This window comes from Phytophthora sojae, assembly GCF_000149755.1.
Source record: "Phytophthora sojae unplaced genomic scaffold PHYSOscaffold_1, whole genome shotgun sequence".
NCBI lineage: Eukaryota > Oomycota > Peronosporomycetes > Peronosporales > Peronosporaceae > Phytophthora > Phytophthora sojae.
In genome coordinates, this window is record NW_009258115.1 from 1,951,253 (window position 1) to 1,974,340 (window position 23,088).

Consider the following 23,088-nt stretch of genomic DNA (forward strand, 5'->3'; position numbering starts at 1 on the left):
GTACTTTGGCAGCAGCATACAGAACACCTTGATCTCGTAGTAAACCAGCAATCCGTTGGAAAGTCGGCTTGGTACAGCGAAGATTGTCTTCAAACCAACTTGCATACGCGGCTGACTGTAGCATGGGCTCAAAGTGCAGTGAGGTCACGGTACGAATCTGTTCCTTAGGGCCTCGTGGCGCATCGTCGGATTCTCAACCAGTGCAGCTTCCTCTTCGTCCATTGTCTGTGCGGCTGAACTGCCTCAATCTCCAGTTACTTTCTCCTTCTCCAGCTCTGGGAGCTGGAGAAGGAGACGGGGTAATTCTCCAGTTGTCACGTTGTGAACTAAACTATTTTGACCAATCAAAAGACAAGAAATACGAGAGGCCATCTCCATCTCCAGCTACCTGGCGAACACGCTCTAAGCATCATCGGAAGCTGCTACGTGTACCGTACGCGCAACGGTGTGAGGAGGGAGGGGTGCTTGATTTCTGCCTGGTCGCATCACCATGACGCAGGAAGCCCAGGAAGAGACATGCACGCAGACGCATTACACTATCGGCTGGAGTACAGATTTCGCCCACACTTCTGACACCGTGATTAACTACACCGACCACAGTATTTAGGTGTTAGTACTGTAAAACCTGTGATTGTGCCCCCTCCCTTCAATAGTACCCCACCCCCCGAAGTCGTTAAAGCAACGGCAGGACTAGCGACTCAGGACTAGCAACTTCAGCAACGTCAGGATATCATAGGGTTAGGGGATGGATATTTCTGCAATTTTAATTTATCGAATAGTTATTGTGAGAACCGGCTAAAACGCATATCTGTAGCAACCCCTTATTAGACCTCAACCACTTAACTAATCAGAGTACAAATCAGGGCTGAAATCGATCGTGATCTAGATGCATCGCTTGCCTGCGCGATTGCCTAGGCATTCTGATGAAGCACGGCTATATCAACGTGGCTTCCATAAAACGATCGCCTAATCTGCACTAGAGTTGGTCAAATCTTTATCCAGTTATTACCAGTTACCGTTATTACCTTCGTACTTACCATTTTTTAACGTTAATAACTTTTATGTATAGTTGGTGTGGCAGAAATATTCGATCTGCTAACGGTAATACCTCATGTGCATAGTTGGTGTGACAGAAATATTCGGTCAACGCGTTTCGTGAAGTTGTCAACGTACGTGGAGGTCTACCGACATGAATCTGCGTATGCTCCACGTGGCAGGCAGCTCGCGCACGGGGCCTATTCTCGTCGCTGCATTCGCAAACTTGCTCCTGTAGAGCCTGCAAGCTCCATGGACCAAAACGGCCACCGCAACGAGGACCGGGCTAGCAGTGAAGGGTCTGGCCTTGGTCGCCCTTCAGTTGGCGTGTGGACCGAGTACATTGTGGTTGTGCCACGTTGGGCCAACCCGAAGAAGCAGCACACCGACGTGACGTGCAGGCACTGCTCCAAGCTCATCAAGAATGCCCAGCCCAAGAAAAACCTCCGCACACATTCGCAGCTGTCCCTGCGCCCCAGCGGACGTCCGGGCTAATTACCCTGTAACACCCTCCAAGCGAGATCGTCCCGACACTTCCGATAGGCCCCACAGTCCATCCAAGCGTTCGCGGCCTGAAATGGCTACGAGTGTGCTAGGACCGGTCTCAGTGACTGAAAAGAAGGAGTTCCATCTTCAGATTGCCAAAGCGTTCTATGCCTGCGGCATTCTGTTTCGAGTCATCGAAAATGGAGCCATGAGGTGTATCCTGACGAAGTACCGGCCCGGAATGACGCTCCCTTCACGCCAAGATTTGGCGACCTCACTGCTTGATAGCGCGTACGCGGAGGAAGTTGCCAGCGTTATGGAGGTGCTGAGGGAGCAGCAGTACGTTGCCATTGTATGCGACGGATGGTCCGATCCCAACAGCGAGTCCATTATCAACTTTATGGTGACGTCTCCATTTATCCGACCCATATTTTGGTCATCGGAGCGCTGCGCCGACAAACAGCATACAGGGGAGTTCATGGCGTCAGAGTTGAACAAGGTGATTCAAGCTGTTGAAAATGTCGTCGGAAAAGGATCGATATGCGCTGTTGTGACGGACAACGCGTCTAACAGGCGTAAGTCATGGGAGCTTCTAATGGCCAAGATACCAAGTCTAACGTGTAACGGCTGCGCGGCACACACGATCAATCTTCTACTCAAAGACATGTTCGGGATGGAGTTCATGAGTGACGTCTTCAAGAAAGCCGTCCTAGTTACCAAATTTGTGCGTAAACGTGCAGCGCTTCTTTATCGCTTTCGGGCTCTGCAACGCAAGTATTTTGGTACCCGGCAGCGACGACGCGCGCTAATCATCCCTGTTTCGACGCTGTGGTACTCGAGCACAAATTGTATTTCCAGTGTCGTGAGGAACGAAGATGTGCTGCGTGAGTTGTTTTCCAACCATGAATTTCTGGCTCGTTACGGAGATGCTGCTGCCAACTCAATCGCGTCGAGTCCATTTTGGCTGATAGCATGTTTTGGGTGAATGCCAGAGCCGTAATGCGACTGGTGAACCCGATAATCCAAGCTCTCGGCGCTCTCGAAAAGGATGGGCGTTGCCTTTCGATGGTGTATGATACTTTCGTGGACTGAAAACCCACGTCATCTACAACCGCGAAACTGATGATGTTGCTTCTGGTATTCTTAACACGATCCGAGGCCAGATTAGCTCCCGCTGGAACACCCTCAAGCGCGAATCAATCCTCGCTGCATTTTTACTGGACCCAACTAAGTCTACGGACGACTTTGAAGGTGATGATTTGGACAATGCAGTCGATGCATGCGTAGATCTAGCTACACGAGTTGGTCTACCCTCCAACGTATCTCCAAATGCGGTTCGCCGAGCTGTCATGGCTTTTATTCGCGTGAAGAAGTCCTGGACAGCCGAAGACCACGAAAAAAACGCGAGGGACACGCCATTAGACTGGTGGCTGGTCAAGGTTAACAAGTTTCCGCTCCTACATGCTTTGGCTACCCGCGTTTTGAGCATCCCGACGTCGTCCGCTGCGAGTGAGCGCTCGTGGAGTGTTCACTCCTTCATCCGCACCAAGCGACGAAATCGGCTGAAACCCGATCGCATGGAAAAGCTACCATATTTGTACTCGAATGCGGGTGACAAGGCTGCAACTAGTGCAGTGCACTATCAAGTCAATGCAGAAGAAGAGGGCGAAAGCAGCGCGAGTGACGACTACAGCGATGATGACATCGTTGCGCCAATTGCTCCCAACAGCTCCAGTCGCATGCGCGGTAGTCGGTCTAATACGGCGCACCGATCACGATCCTTCACGCCCTCGCAGACCGACCAACGTGAAGCTGTCCCACCCCCGCTAGCTCGAAGAACACTATTTTCGCCTGCACTAGCCAACCCGCTACCCAACCAAGCGACGAATACCAGCACAGTATGCAGTGACGAGGCTGCGGTCGCTCTTACGCAGTCGGTCGCTCCTACGCAGTCGGTCGCACTTACGCAGTCAACAAGCAGCGGAACCGTTTTCACACGTGCTGATGAGCGCCAGCTTGTGCCACCGGTCGTGAGGCCGCCCGGATCGGCAAGTGCAACAACACCGAGTCTACCAACTAGCGATCGTCTCGTATTTTCAGGGGGTAGCAGCGGCCGTCGTGGACTACCTCCAACTCCACAGTCGAGCACTGGACGCACCCACCACTCGCCGAGGGTGCTGTTTGGTCCAACCTGGGAGCATTAGCATATTTGACTTTGTTCACGCTAGCTAAGCCCGCAACACGATCCATATTTTCATTCCGTTCACCCCTTCTTGATTACATATCATGCACTAGTTAGTCAATAGAGTCGTCGTCGTCATGCAAATGTGTATCAATGCATTGGCTTCAACCTCTTTCGAGTTTCTTCTAGATGCTGCCTCGGCTGATGGTATTTCTAGCAGCTTCCTCCGCTTCATTTTCTCGTGAGGAGTTTTGGTTCTGCTGCGGACTTGGGTAGTTGTTCATGATAGGGGTAGACTTGATGGTGCTTGTCGGACGTGACGGCATATTCGTCGTCGCGCTACTCGAGCTTTGATCACTCATGCACGCAGCCGAGGATGTTCGATTTCCTCTTGCCGGCCTCACCACCCTGTTTCAGCGCGCATACAACCTTTCTGTGCTTGTGCGTGGTGAAGCTGCGTGTGGACCCGTGGCCATGGCGGTCGCAGAACACTTTGGTGACCTTAGTGGTGGTGAACTTGCTAGGGGTGAAGGAGAGGTGGAGGGCTAAACCGCTTTTGCCCTGACTAATCCGAGTTCAAATAATGCAAACGCCAGCTCTTCTTGCTCTTCTTATAATCGTAGAGCTTCACATCAGTTAGCTCACATATTCAGTGCATCGTGCCGTACCCGCCGAAACAGGTTGCCCTTCTACGAGATGACCTCAACTTGAACTTCTGTCACTGAGCTGCCAGCACATTGGTACAGCAGAACGCGCACTAGCACTCCCACAAATAAAGAAGCGTCATATTTGGTTAAGAATGCAGTAATAATGTAACATCAACGCTTGTAGCGCAACATTTAGGCCTCGTCCAACCCTTATCAGCGAGCTGTTCGTTCATGTAACAGCATAATGGCCACCTCGGCGATGTATATGATACTCTTCAAGCCCTTCCCTCTCTTACGAAGCTGCAGCACAACACACAAACTCATGAGATCCACCATATCCAGCTACACGCTCTCCCACCGGCACTTACTTCATTTTTGATGAATCCCTCGGCCAGCAGGCACGTGACGTGGTCCACGTACTGATGGCTAGGCCCGCCCTGCAGGAGATAGGTGTTGTTGGTGCCGGACTCCGTAGTGCCAAAGAACTCGCAGGTCCTGTCGCTCAGCAGTGAAGCATCGGCCTCGTCCGTCGTGAAGCGCACGCCGCACCTGTTCTCCTTGGGCACCATGTCGCCTAGTCCGAAGCAACTGCCGGCCGCAACGGTGTACAACTCGGGTGACGCGCCGATGATGTAGACGCCCACACCGGCGGCACGGAGCGCGTGCATGGCTGACTTCTGGCTACTGAAGAAGCGCAGGTCCTTGGTGAACGAGCCGTCGACCTGCAGGTCGCCCGCCGACGTATACATGGGGTCCGCGAGGGCCAGGCCGAGCGTCATGGTTTCGGTCTCCGTCATGTCCACTAGCATGGCGCGTGAAGAGATCTTCTGTAAGCAGTCTGAGTGGCCTTGTCGCAGTCCATCGTCTCGGGCCGAAAAGCAGAAGTGCAGGTACACGATGGGTTCCTTGATGACATCCAGCGGGCGTTTGACTACTGCGTTGCGGAGCCGTTGCTGATCATCTTGAATGTGGGGCGATGTACGCGTCGTAGAGCACCTTGGGCCTATTTTTGCGAGCCCCGTGGCCAGCGTGGCGCCGGCGCCGTTCACGTCCTGGCCGAGCAACGAGCTGGTGCCGAGCGACGCGTAGATCTAGGGGAGAGATTCCAGCCTGGGACCGGAGAACGCACCGCGCGCGTGCAGGCTAGCATTGTGTGGGAAGCTGATATGAGCAAAAGCTTGCTCTTCCAGAAGTTAAAATGCTTAAGACAATATTTAAGTATTACGATACACAAATGATACACAAAGGTAATACCATCGTTAGTAAATGCCTAAAATTACTAATACCAGTTATTAAGAGTTATTAACTTGGTAAGAAACAACACTAATCTGCACATCCACTCACATATGCATCGCAGGACGCGATCGATTTACGAGTAAAATAGGCAAAAGAAGCGGTTTTCACTAAAAGCTCTTTGCGCATTATTTGATGTAAATTTTATTGTACGTTTTGTTGCACATTGGTGTAGTTTCTATTATCATACACACGCTACTAACCTTACATATTAGTACATTGCAGGTAGAAAGTTGTGATTGGCACCGTTATCTACTATGCATTTGATGGTAGGGTCTCCACATATTTTTTTGTGTTGCTAACACTAGTGTGTGTAAATTACTTGTTAGTGACGTTAATCCAAAACGTACAGTTAGACTTGTTGTAATCGTTCAAAATGAAGATCTTTACAAACAAACGTCTGATGTTGAGGTTTAATTTGTTTGTAACATTCACAGTTAAGCTCTCTTTTTTTAGTAGGCTGAACTTGACGCCACTATCTCTTTCGATGCGAATTACCTGCTGGTGTGTTGAGGACGGCGCTCGCCTTTTCGTTGAGATAGATTGTTTTTAATTCGTTCATAGGGATGCTCTGCGTGCCTAAACTTACCTGGGACGGCATGTTCTCCCTCTCTACATGAACAAATACCGACCGGACACTTGGAAACTGTGGCGGCGTCTACACCAACAAATAGCTGCCGGACACTTGGAAACTGTGGCGACGTCGTGGTGCGTATGTGGGATGGTGCAATCAAACCACTGTTAACGAGGAACATTATTCAGAGAGTGTTAATATGCAGGACGAATCACCAATACATTTATGGATAAAAGTATGAAATGGGATTAGTTGTTGGCATCGGCAACTGTGCTCGAGTCTTGCTGTATCCTAACCTTCCGGCATCCTAAGCTCAGTTGTGGTCATGTTCCTTCATATCTCAATCCTATTACTACTCACCACTAAAAATGTCTAACTGATACGCGCGGGGCATATTTGTATGGCAGCGTAGTCGTTAAACTGATCTGTGTGCACTAACTATATCATGGTTTAATTATATATTAGATGCACTACACGTTTGTAGGCCTATTGTACTCTCCATGGATGCTATTCGTCGGCCATGCTGGGGCTATGCTCCATGTACCTGACGCACGTTATTACACTTTGTGCATACTGTTATGCTGTGTAAGAATGTGGATCATTTTTGTGGCAAATGATCCTCTGTACGTTGTGTCATTGATCAGGATACCCGGTTTATGTATCTGCTTCGTGCTACTGCTTTGGGTGAGCACATCGTTAGGATGTGCCTCACGTCTTCGTAAATCTTAGAAGCGACAGGTGCGGATGAATACGGCAATTTCTAATGCTACCGTAGGAACGTGCAGAGCTCCAGTAAAGGCGACAGGGCTTTTGCAACGTCGCGTCAGCAACTTCGGCACTTAATTTCCATCTGGTACGCGGGGGAGGAGTTTTGACTCCTGGGTTGCTTCATTTAGAATTTTGCGCTGTTCCTTGAAGGTAGATAGAAGACTGTGTGCTATAATGCGGCAAGGAGGCTAACGTTCTGCTTTGTACTCTCCGCTCTATCTGCTCCAGTCACCAGTCTCCAGTTCCCTACCACTTCCTTTCTCCCCCGCACCTCGACCCCCTTCCCCGTCCCGCCCATTCCTCTGCCTTACAGCTTCTGTAACAGAGCGACGTTCGCTTCAGAATGAGCACTCCCGGTACGTTAAAGCGTTATGCTTCATTTGGTCCGTATTCAATTCTCATATTAAATATGTACTTGTAAATGTTAGGCTTCAGCCGTGGAGAGAAGCGGCGTAAGTGTAAATGTTCATGTTTGGGTCACGTGTATGGTTTATTTACAATGTATAACTGAATATTAGACCGCCTCGAGGATGTCAATGCAAATGAAGAGGACGCCAGAGATGAAGGATCCAAGGCTGGTTTTGGTGGCGGCGTGGACATGCCTACCCGTCAAGCACCAGGTAGACAGTTCAATTTGTTTTAGTACGTAGTATTATCTAACTGGATTTGTGCTGCTTGTCGTACTAACTCCCTACAGTAATTTCCCGGGAAATTCCTTCCGTGCTGGGAAAAGAATTTGTATCTTGGGAAAAACTAGAAGAATTTTGGGGCGAGTACGAAAAACGAATTTGGTGTGCTATCGAGTTCATGACTCGAACTCGTGCGACAAATGGAATGCCAAGTTCAAGGCCAGGACAGTGCCACCGCAATTCAAACTCGCGTTTCGGAAATACATGTGCACACTGGGATGTAAGCAGCCCTCGCGTGGAACAGGGAAGCGAACGACACGTACGTCGAGATATCGTGAGTGCAAAGGCTTTTTTAGGGCAGAGGTTTGTCGTTCCACCCTTCACGAAGACACAAACTCTACCGCGGGGCCTCCATGGGTTGTGAAAATCACAGCTGAGGTGCGTGTCTTGCCTTGCAACATTGTATGTGATATCATACTTCCTCCACTCACGTTTCGTCATGCCTTTTTTTTTACAGTTCTCCTGTCATAACCACAACCTCACCGAGGCCTTGTTCGTAGCTCTTAAAAAGAGCAAAGAGATTCTCTCAGACGAAATGCTGGAACAGCTCGACGCATTTGTCGAAACCAACACTGACACGAAGCAGATAACAGATTATCTCTCGAGAAAAACAGGTGCGCTCGATATTAATACGGGAGATGAGGCATTGAAAAATATTTGAATTAAGGGACTCATCTGTTCGTATAATACCAGGGTTTCCCTTCGCGCCACAGCAGATTCGAAACCTGATTAACAGCAGACTGGGATCCGCAACCACAGAGGATCGCCTTAAAACTATGATTGCTGAATTTGTGCAACACGAAGGCAACCAATGTCTTCTTATACAAGATGACTGGGATCTCACGGTAGGTATTGTCGTTCAGAGCGCCGCTCAGAGAGAGATTTTTGCTCGATGGGGAGATACACTCGTTCTAGACTGGACGCACAACACTAACAACGCAGGCTTTTATTTAGGTACGGATCATCAATTTATACTACTGACGTGTTGAGACTCACATCTTTTGTTTCTAACTTTGATAGAGGGAGTCTCATAGTGACGGTGCCAAGTGACCGGGGGATATCTGTGCTGGATTTCCTGTGCGTCAATCAGCAGAAGGAAACATTGCAGGAAGTATTCAAGTACTTCAAGAAGACAAACGATTCCTGGGTGTCAATTGAGTCACTTGTGATTGATAAAGACTTCACCGAGATGGCCGCTTTGCAAGCGGAATTCCCAGCAGCTTCGGTATTTTTATGCCAATTTCACGCTTTGCGCTACATTCGCCGGATACTTGGTAGTCGAGGGTACTTTGTGCCCTTGAAACTACGTGATGAAGTCGAAGAGCTATTCCGCTCACTGATGTATGCATCCTCACCCGAACGGTACAAAGCTCGTTTGGCAGTTTTCGAAAAACGTGTCTCGGAGATAAGTCCCTCTTTCCTGGCGTACTTTCGCCGATGCTGGGATAAGTGCAGCGAGCGCTGGAGTAACTATGGCCTTCGGCAACGATTTACTGCTGGCAACACCACGACCAATCGGATTGAGTCTAGTTGGGGGCAGATTAAACAGCTTCTCCGAAAAAAGTCAGCATGGACAAGTGTTTGAAAGTTATCTTTCAGCATCAGGCATTGGTCTTGCGCGAATTCTTAAACTCAATTGGAGGATACGACTTGAGAAATCCTGGAGTGACTAACTCAATTGGGCATCTCACGCAACTCAGCCAAGTCCTCAGCCCATATTGTTTCCAGCGTGTAAAACTCCAATGGGACTACAGTGTGGTCTACGGCGACACGTGGGAATCGATGCACTCATCGCACGAAGGCGGAGATATATTCAAGTTGGTAACAGAGAGTGGCCAAGGAATCGAAGTTGATTGGAAAACTGGGTCAGAGCCACGTTGTGATTGTCTGTTCAATGTGTCGACAAAGCTACCATGTCAGCATATTTTTGGTATCACTAGTGTGGCGATGATCCTCCCTGAATTCGGGAACACGCTGCTGCCAAAACGTTGGTCGATGCCAGATGCGTCGTCTCTGATGGTATCGCTACAGGTGACCCTCAAAAGTTTGACTCTAGTTCGTGATATTCGCGGTTGTACAGCTAAAGATCCAGGATTGAGTCTTAATGTTGGTGCGGTACGACGGTGTATTGGATATGTGAAGCTGAAACGGGGGGGAGAAGTGTGAACAAGCCGTTCTCTCTGACTACGAAAAATACAATATTGTTCAAGCAGAGTTTTTCCCACTGCTGACCGCCATGCAACAATTGCCCTCCCATCGTTTTTACGAGCGCTTCGCGGATCTAAGAACAATTCTCAGTGATTTTACGAAGAAATGGGAAATGAATCTGAACGAGCCCATAAATGACGATGATACCGACTTCGAATCAGAGCCCAGCGATATTGTAAGCCTGGATCGTGATATTTTCAGTTGCGAAGATAATGACCTACCACCTGTGCGTTCTGAATGGGATTTAACCCCGTTAGAAGTCGAGCTTCGGGACGACGACTTGCCTATACCTGGGATTTGCCCTGAAAGTAGACCTGCAGTCGATTCTATCGAAGACGAAATGATAGAGCCAACCCAAGTCGAGTATGAGCAAGCAAACCGTTCTGATAGAGACGACCCCCCGCAGGTCAATGCTGCAGAACCTGCGACGGCGAAGAGATACAACCTATCCACGAAGAGGATTCGCGGTAGTAGCGATCAAGCGTGCGGAGTCGACACTCTTGCTTTACCCAAATCTGCTGAGCATTCTGCGAATGCGCTGTCACGCTGCGTAGGCGAAAGCAGTGTCAGTCACGGAATTATCGACGTTTCCTGCGATTGCCCAATCAGCCTTGAATATGTTTTGTTCTGGGCGCAGACATATCCCGACATGACCCGAGTTCATGAGATTATTAATCGGCTTCCTGTGCGTCTCAACGAAAAATTTATTGAGAAACGAGTCCCCCAGGTGCAGAGCACAGTCGCAATTCCTGGCATGGATACAGAAAAACTGGTCCAGCTACTCTTCTAGTGAATGGTGTGTGTCAGCTGATACTTCGGGGTCTGTGAAGAACACGGCGAGTGAGGTATCTAGAATCGTTGCCGAATCGTGGCTAAGTCGGAAGTTTAGGTTCGCACCTGGAATGGGTGGTGAATTTGATCTCCGTGAAGTCATCGGCTTTCTCGCTGGTACAGCAAGGCTCAACGATGTTGTGATGTACTGTGCTTTGCAAAAATTCTGCGCAAAAATCGCGAAGTGTTTTGCGGTCGACCCGGTAAATGTGCGCAACAAAGATTTCAAACTGCCCAACCAACCTCTGTCGAGATACAGAAATATCGTTCTTCCAATCTATCAGACCTCGATTAAGCATTGGATTCTCGAAATTGTGGAGCTGTATCCAGTGGTGAGCATGTTCAAATCCCACCACGACATGTCAGAGTGTTGCTGTACGATCCACTAGGAACACAAGTCAACCTTGGTCTGCTAGAAGACACCTGGGATCAATATGGACTGCCTCTCCTGCAAAGCTGAGTCACCAGAGATTGTATGCGCTCAAAAAGCGCCGATGTAGCTGAAAATCACGAGTTCGGTGCTGCATCGTTGTGCAACTTGGCAGACAACAACAAAAGTCCAGCGTCAACCTACTCACCAACAGTGGTTGAAGTACCCAGTCCAGAGCGATGCGGCTAGCTGCGGTGTATTCTGTCTTGCTCAAGCATGCAGTTTTCTAAATGGCGGGAAACTCCTACAAGGCAAGCGCATTTTGAGTGCTAAAGACGTAGAAGTGATGAGGCTACTCATTATGTGGGAGATTTTCTGCAATTGCGACGACGTTCAACAAGCTGGGGATGACCCTAGACTCTGGAGTAGGCTGGGAGATATCAACAAACGCATCAGCGCGTACTATTCAGCTACAACTCGAACTGAAGCGATGGTTTGATAGGATACGAACACTAGAGCAAGAACTCTAAGCATGAAATACACGAATTCATCTTCACTTGACAACACAATTATTTTTTAACATAACATGCCTGACCTAGATAATACGTCCTTGCGGCGTTGAAGATGATGTACGTGAAGTGCCGAGACTTGATTTGCGTAGAAATGTTTGACTGAGCCAGTGTCAGAAAATTGCTGAATCACTCTCATCGCTGGCGCCGTTGCTTGACGTTGCTCGACCTGCCGTTGCTTGGCGTTGCTTATCCTACATATACTACAACCGCGACGTACCTGAAGTTGCTAGGCCATTTATCATCCAGTGGTTCATCCTGAAGTTGCTGAAGCTGCTAGGCCTGACGTTGCTGAAGTTGCTAGTCTTGCCGTTGCTTTAACGAGAGCCCCCACCCCCCAAAAATTTAGAATCTGAGTGGGAACTTACGATGGTACCCCACCCTCTATTAGCGCCCCACCCCCTAAATTTTATCCAAACATTTGAGTTTTTAGGTACAATTTTAAATACTAGGGCTCCGCGAAGGCTGGGATAGGAGAATTTTGGTATAAATCCCTTCTTTTTATTTTTTAATTATTTTTTTCTTATTAGCTACGGTCATCTCCTGCGCCTCCCGGAAATTTGCCAGTTCAAACTGTCTACCGGCAATGCTTTTATTAAACCTTGATTGATATCTGTTTAGAGCTTGTAGAAAAATCCAAATGCTTACCTTTAGTCTTAACTTCATTTCGTTCATACGTACCCAGACATATACTGATTCATACCAGTGTTGTTGGTAGTGTACCGGTTCGATCTGTCCACGCCCAGTGCTGGACCGGGGTCATACCAGTGTGATGAGCAGGGTTTGGTAGTAGTCTCCAGAATAGTAGCGTTAGTAGGCATATTATGACTACTACTACTATTACTACTACTATAGCTCTGGGATTGGAGCCATTAATAGTACTGTTTATATAGTAGCCAAACGAAACATGGATAGTAGTGCTATTAGACACCTTTTGCTCACGTATTTTACGGATTCTGCTGCCTCCCTGAGTTTCGTAAATTGTAAAATTGCCAACGACACTTTTTGCCCTCGTATATTCAGTTAGGTACGAATATCAATCTTCGACAGGGAATCGGCGTGGCTAAGTACCACGCGGGCTTTCCAGCTCTAGTTGATGGCCCCTGGCGCTAGGATCAAGATTTTGCACTATAGCTGGAGTCGTCCGAGGTGGCGAGAGGAAGTCGGGTTGGTGCTGCTCTCGTCCTGAGTGTTCCCAGCGTTTTCCCGCAAAACCTCAAAACCGTAAAAATAAAAACCTTCAGTATTTACTCCGGGAAGCCTCGAACTACGTGTTCATCGGACAGATGAAGAAGCTCTCGTGGATCCAGCGTTGACACTGGGTCCAGGACCAGCTCCATACACCCGAAATGGGTCTTTCGTCACGCGTTCTAAGAAAGGTGAGGGTCTTGAACTCCATCGTCTATACACAAGAGCAAACACTAGCGTTTCCGCCTTGTTTGCGGTTGATTTTAGCTAAGCTTAACGTGTTCGTAGAGTCAGACGATTTTCATCCGTTCATCATGCAGCCACTCGGAAATGTAAAAGCTGGCTGGCACCAGGACCAAATCTGCTCTCCTTGAAAAATATTTTTCCAGCTATGCCTTACGGCGTACTTGAAAGATCGATTAGACAGCCGGTACCGCGTGCAGTTTCCTTGAAGGACTTTTGGTGTTAACGTAGACTTACTTCTTAGAGCAGCAAACAACGGACGCGTTTGCAATATATACATATCGTTGGTGTATTGTCAAAAGCTCGAACATGTTTGCAGAGTACACTATTCTGCAGCATGTACGTCATGCGTGTGTACTACTCATGCAAGATTCACAAGCGGACCAGCTTTATTGCGCTTGACGAACACCCATCCAGCACAAGGTCACGTTCTGCACCAAGTGCGTTGAGGGATGCGATTAAATGGGATGCCCCGAAGCCTGTTCAGAGCCAAGCTGTTGGTTATGAGGCCTTCAACGAGTTTTTGACCGCCTTGCGGTCAGATATGGAACTATATAATAACTGTGGCGGTAGAAAAAATATGTTTAGCCCAACTGACCGGAAAGATCTTGCCTTTAACGACGGCTGCAACACGTCAATTTTCATCTTCTATGATCAAGAACAAGTGAGCATAATACCCCTCGTTCGGCTTCACCTCGATACAAGCACAGCGGCGCTGCCGAGGTCGTGCGGTTGATGCGCATGCCGTCTATTTGTACAACTCGTAAAATTACTATTGAAACTCGATAAATTAACTTATATACTGTTTCCATAAAACATTATATCTCAAAGGTATATCATGATAAGCAGTATGTCGTTTTGTAATTTTACCGAATGACTTTCCCGTATTTTGTGCGGAAACGTGTGCTCGAAAACGCGTAAATTACGTGGGCAAAAGGTGTCTATTATCACTACTAATGTACCCATTTCTCAATCGACGGCAGATCGCACGAGTGAGTGGCCACGCACCAGTCAGGATCCCTCATTAGGCTTCCAACTTCACGCAAACGTGCCATGAAGTGATTGCCACCAAAGTGCCATATCGGAGACTGTTCCGTGCTGTGTATGCGGCCGACAGGTGCATCATTTGTGCAACAACGTGCTGTGTGACAAATGCAAGCTAACGTTATCTCAAAGGTAACGCTGCTGTTGGTGGTTGCCTTTGTTGCTTCAATTGTACTAAGCAGCTCGCCATACTGATTTTGTGGCCGCACACGTGTTACCAGGGACTTTAATGCGGAGATACCGACTCCCAGGAGCCTACACTCAACTGTACATCTGAGAATCGTCCTTACTCTCAAGTATTCTCCTGACTTCTGAGTTAGAGTAACATGCTTCAACTTTCGAGTACATTAGTTCTTTTGGAGTTAGTTTGCTGTATAAACTAGAAGCTAGATACATCAACGTAAGGTGCTGGCTGTTGCACTGTCACAAGCGAAGTGAATAGCATATTGCAAGCAGTCTGGGGTGGTGTTTGAGTAGTCTTTGGCTTGACGACGCTTAACTTTCCTATTAACCTCTTCTCGTCAGTACATGTATGCCGATGATCTCCTCCTCATGTATACTTGCGCTGTACCTTCCTCCTTATTTTTCTAGGTTGCCATACTGGGCATGACATCTTTCCAAAGAAACCAGAAGCCATTTGCGAAGTTACTCAGAAGTCATCACTTTACTCTAAATCAAGTACCTCACTCTATCGCTTGTGATCGAGCAATGCCAATATTCAGGCAAGGTAGAGTGCAATAACGGAGATCGTGTACGCAATATAAAGGTTTGGAGGGTTGAGCAGCTTTGAGGAAGCATTTACGTGTGCTGTTGGTTCGCGGAGGATCGCGAAAACTTACTCGTTGCTCGTCGCCAAGCGCGTCTAAACCGGGTCTTTCGTGAGGGATCCTCTTAGGATGACAACGGACAGCGCGCACCTGAAGTTGTAGTTCCTACTTCGCATATGGATGAATATCATCAAACGGCCGACAGCATACACTAAAAACTTGATTTTTGTACGGTCCTGTGAGCCAAAAGAAACACAGCTGAAACCTTTTAACGAATCATACAGTGTTCCATCGAAATTTTAGCCAATTAAAACACAATAGGGGTAGGGTAACGGCTACCGACACGTGGCCGACGCATAATGTCGGCAGCGACAGCCAGACATTTGAGCGCCGATTCAAAAAGCTAGTCATTCACATATTTGCTGGATATCAAGAAGCCAACCGACACTAGACTTGAAAACAATGAGCCTGCAATACCTCGCTCCAGAGAACACGAAGCGTGCGCAAGCAACAGCAGTCAACGTCTTCACGGCTTTCCTCGCCTCCGATAATGTCACTCTCGAATTTATCCGCGCTACCCTCTTGGCAGATACCAGTGGTTCGGTGCTCGTGAAGTTGCTGGACCGCTTCGCGATGCACGTCGCGTTTGCTCGAGGCCGAAGCGGGGATCTACGCAAGCGGAGCACCGTGATGAGCTACTACCGGAACGTCAAGAACTGGCTGCTGGAGGATTTCCCCCAGCACCGCCACATTGTGGAGCAGCGGCTACTCAAGATGGGTCGCATTTTGGAGCGGCACTGTCTCAAACGGCAGCAAGGTGATATGTTGACGAAAGCGCCAGCATGCACAAAGGCCGACTTGCGCTCTCTGATCGACGGACTGTACTTCGATGCGAGTTCTGCCAAGGAGTATCAGGATGCTGCGCTTCTATCCATCATGTGGTACGCGCTTGGACGCGCTTCCGATCTCGCGTTTATCCAGAAGCGCAACCTGTCGGTCGGCTCGGGCAACGTGCTATTCCTTCGCCTGATCCGAGCGAAAACGTCGGAGGAGCAAGGCCTCTCTCTCTTCCCAGACAAGAGCTCCTTCATCACGTGTCCGCTCCACGCCATCGCCATGGCACTGGCGATGCAAACATTCCCGGTATCGTCTGTACTCGACCTTGAGCACCTTTCGGGGCTGAACGTTGGAGATGAAGCGCCTGCAACGGAGGCTACGCCACTTACCGATGCGCTTGTCCACTGTAGCGATGATGATGAACCTGCTAATGCAACACCGGAAGCCACCTCTCCGAGACGTAAGTCTACCCCGCTGAAAATGCAAGGGTACGTCAATCGAGTGCTCAAGGCCGCAAGCGCACGTCAAGCTCATGCTGGTGTTTCAACTGGCCTCTCGTCTCATTCTTTCCGGCGGTGCGGTGCGCAGCATGCCAACGCGGATGCTTCGCTAAGTCCTCAATGGATCTTCGATCGTGGCAGTTGGAATATGACGGCGATGAACAAGGCCTTTGCCTACGTTTTCAACACCACGAATGAGGACAGGAAAGTATCGAAAGTGCTCAGCGACTGGAAGTCAAACGACAACCCGACCATACCTTCGGCTGCCACATTCGACTCTGCAACGACGACGAAGATTCGCAGGCTTGGTCGCATGTTGTTTGCGTCCAGCTTGGATCTTGGGGACGCTTCATTGATCGTCGATGATCAAGTCGCAGACCCGCTAGTGGCATCATTGATCCAGCACTTCCCTGAGGTCAACGAGAGGTACCCGATGAGCCCATACACTTCGCGGATGCGCATGTGTCTGTTCCCTCTTCAAGTGTCGATGCCGGAGCTGCTAGGCTGGAGTGTGGAGCTGAAACGACAAGCAAGTGAAGTTCGAGAAGAAGAAGAAAAACCCTTCACACGTGAGCTTCAGTTGATCAACCATCTCAATGCAGTCATAGCCCAACTCGTGGAAGCGAACAAGGCGCAGTCTGAGCGCATTGCAGAGTTGGAAAAACGGGTGCCGGTTGGCGGTGCAGTTGCTTCCCAGGCCGGCTCAACTCCAGACACGATCACTGACCTACCGACCTGTCATTGGCCTTGGACACCCCGATGAAGCCAACCAAGCTCAAGGTCCGCGCAGCCTCGAAGACTGCAGCCGCAACTTGGTTAGAGTGGCACACGAAAACCCCTCGCATCTGGGAAGTCTGTGACGATCGCCATTACAAGTCTCAGTCAAAGCAGATTGTCGCCTTCATGAAGCTATTCCTACCTCTGGGATTCAGCCTTGACTCCACCATTGGAGAGTACGCGGACCGTGTCATGCAAGCTGGCAACACAGCTCAGAAGAATATGCATGAGTTTCTTCAAGCGCGAGGTATCAAGCGCAAGTTCGGCTCGGGCCTACTGAAACAACTTCGCGCACTTCATCGAGATAGAGCTCTAGACGAGCTCATTACCCGGTACCGAGCAAGTTTGGCTCTTGGCCAGATCGCCGACCCTGCTCCTGAAACGACAAAGGAGTGTTTTTAGAAGCACTTTGGGATTTTGGAGAAATCATGCGACTTTACAGTTTGATGGTTTTTAACCTATTAAAGGCATGAGCTTAAATAAGAGCAAATACACTTCCCATAGTTCGTTACACATTCAAACCACTGTGGCATACCTTCACCATTTTGCAATCGCCAACACGAAGCCGATGGTTCACCTCAGCCCGAAGACATTCAAGCGCGCTGTTAGAGCATTTATTAGGCGTGAGTTCCCCCTCGCGTATGTTACAGATGAAGCTTTACGCTACCTTCGCCACGAGCTGCGTGACCAGGTTACCGAGGCTCCAAGCCCAAGGGGACCGTTGTTTGACGTGCTCTCGCTGTTGCAACAGCAGACTGGTCGTAGAATCGAAGGCCACCACGTTCTGGCATGGCGCTCTTCGCGGCGCCCCAGCCTCCGACAGCTTCCCAGTACCGGCGCGAATGCATCCCATGCAGCTGCCCACGAGTCGACGCAGGCGTGCGAGGCTGACGGCAATCTCGCGCCAGTCAACACTCCGTTAGGAGCTGAGGAGAATGGGGGCGCCGTTGCCACTATCGCCGCCTCCACCGCTTGGACCAGCACCGTCGAGAACCCCGCCAGCATTGCCGCTGAAGCCATACTCATCAGCACAGCTGTTGAAGCCACACCCGCCCTCGCTACTGCTGCGAAGCTTGCCGCTGATGATGTTGCCGAAGAGAAGCACGCTGCCGCTGTTCCTGCTGCCGAAGAGAAGCTTTCCGCCGCCGCTGTTCCTGCTGCCGAAGAGAAGCTCTCCGTCGCCGCTGTTCCTGCTGCCGAAGAGAAGCTCTCCGTCGCCGCAATCGCCGTCGCCGAGGGAAAGGTGACCACCGCCGCCTCCAGTGCTGACGCTGCACAACCGCTCGCTGATTCTGGTGACGACTCCAGCGACGACGACGTGGTCTGGATCCCAGCTCCAAGCGGTCTACCTGTCACAACTGACACCGGTAGCGTGCTCAATGCCGACGATGGGCGCGACGACAGCGAGGCGAGCGAGACCGAATGGGTCCCGACGGAAAATCTGGCCGCTCCTCGTTCCACAGCTCCGCAGCTCTACAACATCCGCGCAATCACAAACTCATACATGAGAAACGGTAAGAGAGTTTACCTTGTTGAGTGGGAGCAGACCGAAGAGCCTGCCACGAATCTGCCTCGGAACATGGTTGCCGCATACAACCGACGCCGCAGAGCTCTTGTCCGTCGAACCTTCATTGAAGACAAAGCTGGCCACGGCCGTGGACGACTTCGAAACTCGGAACCTGCACCAGAGCGCCGCCGTCGCCGACCACTTCGACGACTTCGCAGAGCTCTTCACTTCTAGATAACACAGGCACAAGACAATAGTTCGAAGGGTTCAAGCGCATATATTACCACTACCCAAGTACAACGAGGCTAAGCTGCTTTCGCGGCACACCAAGTTTTGGGTAGTCTTCACCTCGCAAAACAGCTAGGCTACGCCATCGAATAGCACACCAAGCTTAACAGCCGCATCACAGCCTACATTAATGCATACACACTAACACCAATACCAACAAACGTCAGGCACGTGAGCCCAATACCACCAAGCTCCCCCAGTGCTTACCTCATCGTCTTGCCGATATCCTTGGTCCTTAGTCCATGCTGGAGCTGCCTGCCTGCCGCGCGCCTTTGTTGAGCTGCTGCTGCCACGGGGGACCCGCCTCCCCCCACGCGCGGACGCCCCTTGCTCGCTGGCGCCGCTCCCGCTGTCTGTCTGCGTGCTGGTTGAGATGTGTTATCTCTGTGGCCTGTCCTTAGCGACATGTCGTCCTCGGATTCTTTAATCCAATGATAATTTTATTAATATTAACAAATCAGTGTCAGTGCTAGTGAAGGTTTTAGCCAATAAGATTGATGTCGGCCGTGTCGGCCGCTGTCGGCACCGTCACGCTATGGAGGCCAGTAAGCACGATTGCGGTCGGAATTCAGAATGATGGTCAAATAGTCATAATTAGTAGTCATATTAGTAGTCATATTAGTACCACCGATGCCTCTCTACTAATAGATATAGCATTCTACTATTGCCATAATTTGGATAGTAGTAGTAGTATGACTACTAGCCAATATTTCCACTACTACCAAACCCACTGCCCACGCATATAAAGGGGGCCCCGTGCGGCACCGGATTCATACCGGTTTCAATAAAATGTACCAGTTAGATGTCAAGAGGGGCTATCGTTTGACTTGATGTACCACGGATATAATCATATTTGGTCTGCGAAAGCAGCACTAACGTTGCTTCCTATTCCAGTAATATCCATAAATTTTAACCCTTTCGCGAACACAGTGATTTTGTATACTATACAAACTCAATATACTTACAGATGAAAGGAGGCGTTTGGCTACATTCGACCGTGTAGCCATTGACGACCCTTCGTGGGTACACAAATGGAAGGAAGCAAAATGCCTCCATCGAGGGAGTCAAATAACACGCTCTCATTGGCCAAAAAAGAATATTTTAAGCGGGTTGTCTCGCTGAAGGGTCACCGCCCTCATGCGATTGGCTGGAGGGACAGCGAAACCGGCACGAACTTCAATAGGGGGGGGTCGAACCTGGCAAAAACGGTGCTTACTTTTTGGGAGTTGCTCTGCTTACTTTTTGGGAAATTTTCCGCTCATTTCTAAGTTCAAGTTCGACGTTGCGAAAGCATACTTAGCCCCCGACACCTTCTGGTCTCGGATCGGGGTGCTGCGATCTCGCCTAGGTGAAGCATAGCTCTCGTCCGCGACGCCATAGCCGCAGGCGGCCGCGGGCATGAACATGCAAGGACTGTCCGTAGTTGTGTGCGCATTAGGTGTCGACTCGTAGACAGTGAGGCGCTCTCCAAGCTGTCTGCGAGGGCATGAAAGCTAGCTATACGAGACTCGCAGCATGAGTGTTGCGTATGTTCTGCTGTCGCGTGCTTACTTCGCTAGGCTTTCCCTAGCGGCCGCCAACACCACCTCCGAGAATACCATCGAGGGCGCGCACACTACTGCGGGTGTTTGCGCTGTGGATACTGCTCTAGCGCACCCGAGCCGTAGCCCTTCCTGCTTCGCCCTCTCGGCTTCGCCACCTACGCCGGGAAGGGGGCCATCGTATCTCTCTAAGTGCGATCTCACATTTATTGAGCAATTTCTGACTACCCCCGTATCGCTCAGTTTTTGCTTATCTTTTGGTCATTTTCTTGCTCAGATATTGGGAATCCCTTGGCTTACTTTTTGGGAGGGATTTTCCATACATAGCACTATCGCACAAGGAAGTAATCTACTTGAAAGTCCGAGTACTTACTCGTTACTTACTTCATACGGCTGGTCCTACAAATGATCGCTATCATGCGTGCACGCCACTTAAGCCGCCTTCATAATAATTATCGACAAGGCGCCTACCATGATGGACATGCTAGTACAACTCGCCGTTACTTGTGAAGTTATTGACTAAGATAATCGTAGGTCACCGTGTACGACGAGCTGTTACGACTCACCGGCACTCGTGACGTCAGTAATCAACATAATCAGCATTCGGTAAACATACTATATATGCAAATATAACAAAAATGTTAAATTTACGGTTGGACTCTTTACGATTGATCTTTACCGCGCAAACTCGTTATCCAGTTTATGTTTTTGCCATGATAGACTGTTCTGGGTCATGGCATGTATAGACAGACAATGAACCTTTGTTAGCAGTAAAGGGTCAACCAAAATTTGATGACACTGTTTATCGTATCCGCGCGTCTATTATGTATCTCGGTCGTAGTTTTAGCCAGCTATAAGTTAGTGTAAATCTAAATGACATGTAGAGTACCAAGACAAATATCAACAGTCGTTTTGTCAACGTTTTATTGTTAAGTTTTCGCGCGCAGTATCTAAACCAAACTAAATAATTTTCTGTTTACCACATATGGTATTTTTATTTATTAGCGCAGATAGATCCTCATAAATAATGCAAGGATCTTGCCATTTGTATCTGCATAAATTATGTAATGTATTCGAGCAATAAATAAATAATGTGGTGCAACTTCAACGGGTGTTAGGAACCCGCTGTCGTACTTTTGTCGGACTTTTTGCTTTACAATTCTGACTTGCTGGTGCTCACTTTTTTCGCTCATTTGGTAAGTTCGAGACCCCCTGTTTACACGTTGGGAGCAGGCTTTACCACGCTTAAGTAACGGATTTTTTACGAACAGAAGACCCTCTACTATTAGTAGACCTCCCACTATTTATCATGATTCTAAAAATACAAGACCGTTTTGAATAAAATTCTTAGAGCAGCAATGACATTCCGGGTCTACTTGAGCCTCAAATGATCTAATGTTAGTTATGATGCTGTGTAGTAATTGCCGGATGGACATTTCTGGCGCAGCGGGGGGGGGGGCTGGAGATGCAGCGTGCCCGGTACTGTTTCTCACTCTAATTGACGCGATCGACTGTCGAAACGTCCCAGAAGTCAGCATTCTCGCGCAGAAACAAAGTTGTTTCCAGCGTAGCGGGCTGGAGACTGTTGCGTTCTTGAGCAAACGTGGTACGCGCCACGCTGAAAAACCGCTCGACCTTGTTCGAGGTCGGCGGATGCTGGAGATGAGGTCGTAGCGGGGCTTTCGGGCCTCGAGCCGGCGACGCTTCTCGAGACACTGGACAAACGAACCCTCTGGCTCCTCGCCGCCGTCTTCCGCACCGTTCGTGAGATAGTATCATAAATTATGAGTATGGAATAGTAATATGGTATCATAAATAATGGTACGGTCTAAGCCGCTGCTCATAAATTATGCAATAAATTTATGGCAATTACTTGAGCGTCAATTTAATTTTCGGCTGCCATGCGCACATACAATCATCATCTTGGTGTTGCATACGTAAACTGGCATGTACTCGAATGCTCCAACTATATATGTGCTGTTGTGGAAGGAAAGTCCGACAAAGCAACGCATTGATAAGGCACCAAGTGCTCCCTGAGTGGGCTCGCATGAACAAGATTGAATTCATTGTTGCCGTTTTAAATATCCCATTCAAAACACGGAGGGGTGAGTTTCTTGAAAGGTCTGATTACTATGTAAGTTGAGTCTCTGGAGAGTCTAATTAGCGGAATCGCAGGTACAGAAAACGCGTTGGTAAATAATGGCAGACCTGCCGTATCTCTGGCAGAACTGAGCGACACGATGCGTTTTTTTCTTCCTGGTTTTCTAAGCCACCGCATCGATATGACTCCGAATAATCTGCCAGTGACTGTCAAAGTGACTTGGAAGTGGCCTAGATTTCCCATTGAATACAATGGTAGCAACATGTAGAAGTGGCGACTATGACTCCCATCAAAGTTATATGAGCGTTGATAAAGGCACTGAGTGGGAACCAAATAACCGGTCCATCGAGGTACATGGATACAGAACCTGCAGGCACTCGTCTGGCTCTAGGTGCCAAATGGCACTGAGTCAGGTAGTATTCGTACCGAGGTTAGAAAAGAGGGGTATTCTATTCAAATAGATTTCATAAATTTCACCAAATGTAGAGATTTTGTTGTGTGGTTCTGAATGCTTCAAGAGCTCTATGTTACACGAATGTTGCAGGAAATAGGAAGTGGTGGCAACGGTCGTTCGCATGTAAAAAGCACTTAGCGAATCTCGTATTGACCAAGAAAACAGTATGGTCACCTTGCCGCCTGCTAG

General features: G+C 49.0%; 8 protein-coding genes across 8 annotated transcripts; 6 read left to right on the forward strand and 2 right to left on the reverse strand.

Annotated features, from left to right (window-relative positions):
- Positions 1-1,921: 1,921 nt before the first annotated feature.
- On the forward strand, positions 1,922-3,128 carry PHYSODRAFT_391309 (hypothetical protein; the record flags this gene model as incomplete). The annotated part of the gene is made up of 4 exons (XM_009516048.1): positions 1,922-2,141; positions 2,184-2,409; positions 2,448-2,604; positions 2,685-3,128. Coding segments are annotated over 4 exons (1,047 nt in total), but the record flags the coding sequence as incomplete, so codon positions are not given.
- Positions 3,129-4,563: 1,435 nt separating this feature from the next.
- PHYSODRAFT_257380 (hypothetical protein) lies at positions 4,564-5,129 on the reverse strand (the record flags this gene model as incomplete). The annotated part of the gene is made up of 2 exons (XM_009516049.1): positions 4,564-4,650; positions 4,719-5,129. 2 exons carry the CDS (start codon positions 5,127-5,129, stop codon positions 4,564-4,566), a joined length of 498 nt encoding a protein of 165 aa, XP_009514344.1.
- Positions 5,130-8,450: 3,321 nt separating this feature from the next.
- PHYSODRAFT_378211 (hypothetical protein) lies at positions 8,451-8,812 on the forward strand (the record flags this gene model as incomplete). Its single annotated transcript, XM_009516050.1, has 2 exons — positions 8,451-8,656; positions 8,695-8,812. Coding segments are annotated over 2 exons (324 nt in total), but the record flags the coding sequence as incomplete, so codon positions are not given.
- Positions 8,795-9,259, forward strand: PHYSODRAFT_476962 (hypothetical protein; the record flags this gene model as incomplete). Its single annotated transcript, XM_009516051.1, has 1 exon — positions 8,795-9,259. A coding segment is annotated over one exon (465 nt), but the record flags the coding sequence as incomplete, so codon positions are not given.
- A 4,155-nt stretch (positions 9,260-13,414) lies between these two features.
- Positions 13,415-13,630, forward strand: PHYSODRAFT_373753 (hypothetical protein; the record flags this gene model as incomplete). Its single annotated transcript, XM_009516052.1, has 1 exon — positions 13,415-13,630. A coding segment is annotated over one exon (216 nt), but the record flags the coding sequence as incomplete, so codon positions are not given.
- Positions 13,631-15,356: 1,726 nt separating this feature from the next.
- Positions 15,357-15,692, forward strand: PHYSODRAFT_363221 (hypothetical protein; the record flags this gene model as incomplete). The annotated part of the gene is made up of 1 exon (XM_009516053.1): positions 15,357-15,692. A coding segment is annotated over one exon (336 nt), but the record flags the coding sequence as incomplete, so codon positions are not given.
- Positions 15,693-15,805: 113 nt separating this feature from the next.
- Positions 15,806-16,006, reverse strand: PHYSODRAFT_470853 (hypothetical protein; the record flags this gene model as incomplete). Its single annotated transcript, XM_009516054.1, has 1 exon — positions 15,806-16,006. The coding sequence occupies one exon, from the start codon at positions 16,004-16,006 to the stop codon at positions 15,806-15,808; it is 201 nt and encodes a 66-aa protein (XP_009514349.1).
- A 1,128-nt stretch (positions 16,007-17,134) lies between these two features.
- On the forward strand, positions 17,135-18,749 carry PHYSODRAFT_466745 (hypothetical protein; the record flags this gene model as incomplete). The annotated part of the gene is made up of 3 exons (XM_009516055.1): positions 17,135-17,340; positions 17,618-17,875; positions 18,317-18,749. The coding sequence occupies 3 exons, from the start codon at positions 17,135-17,137 to the stop codon at positions 18,747-18,749; spliced, it is 897 nt and encodes a 298-aa protein (XP_009514350.1).
- Positions 18,750-23,088: the final 4,339 nt, after the last annotated feature.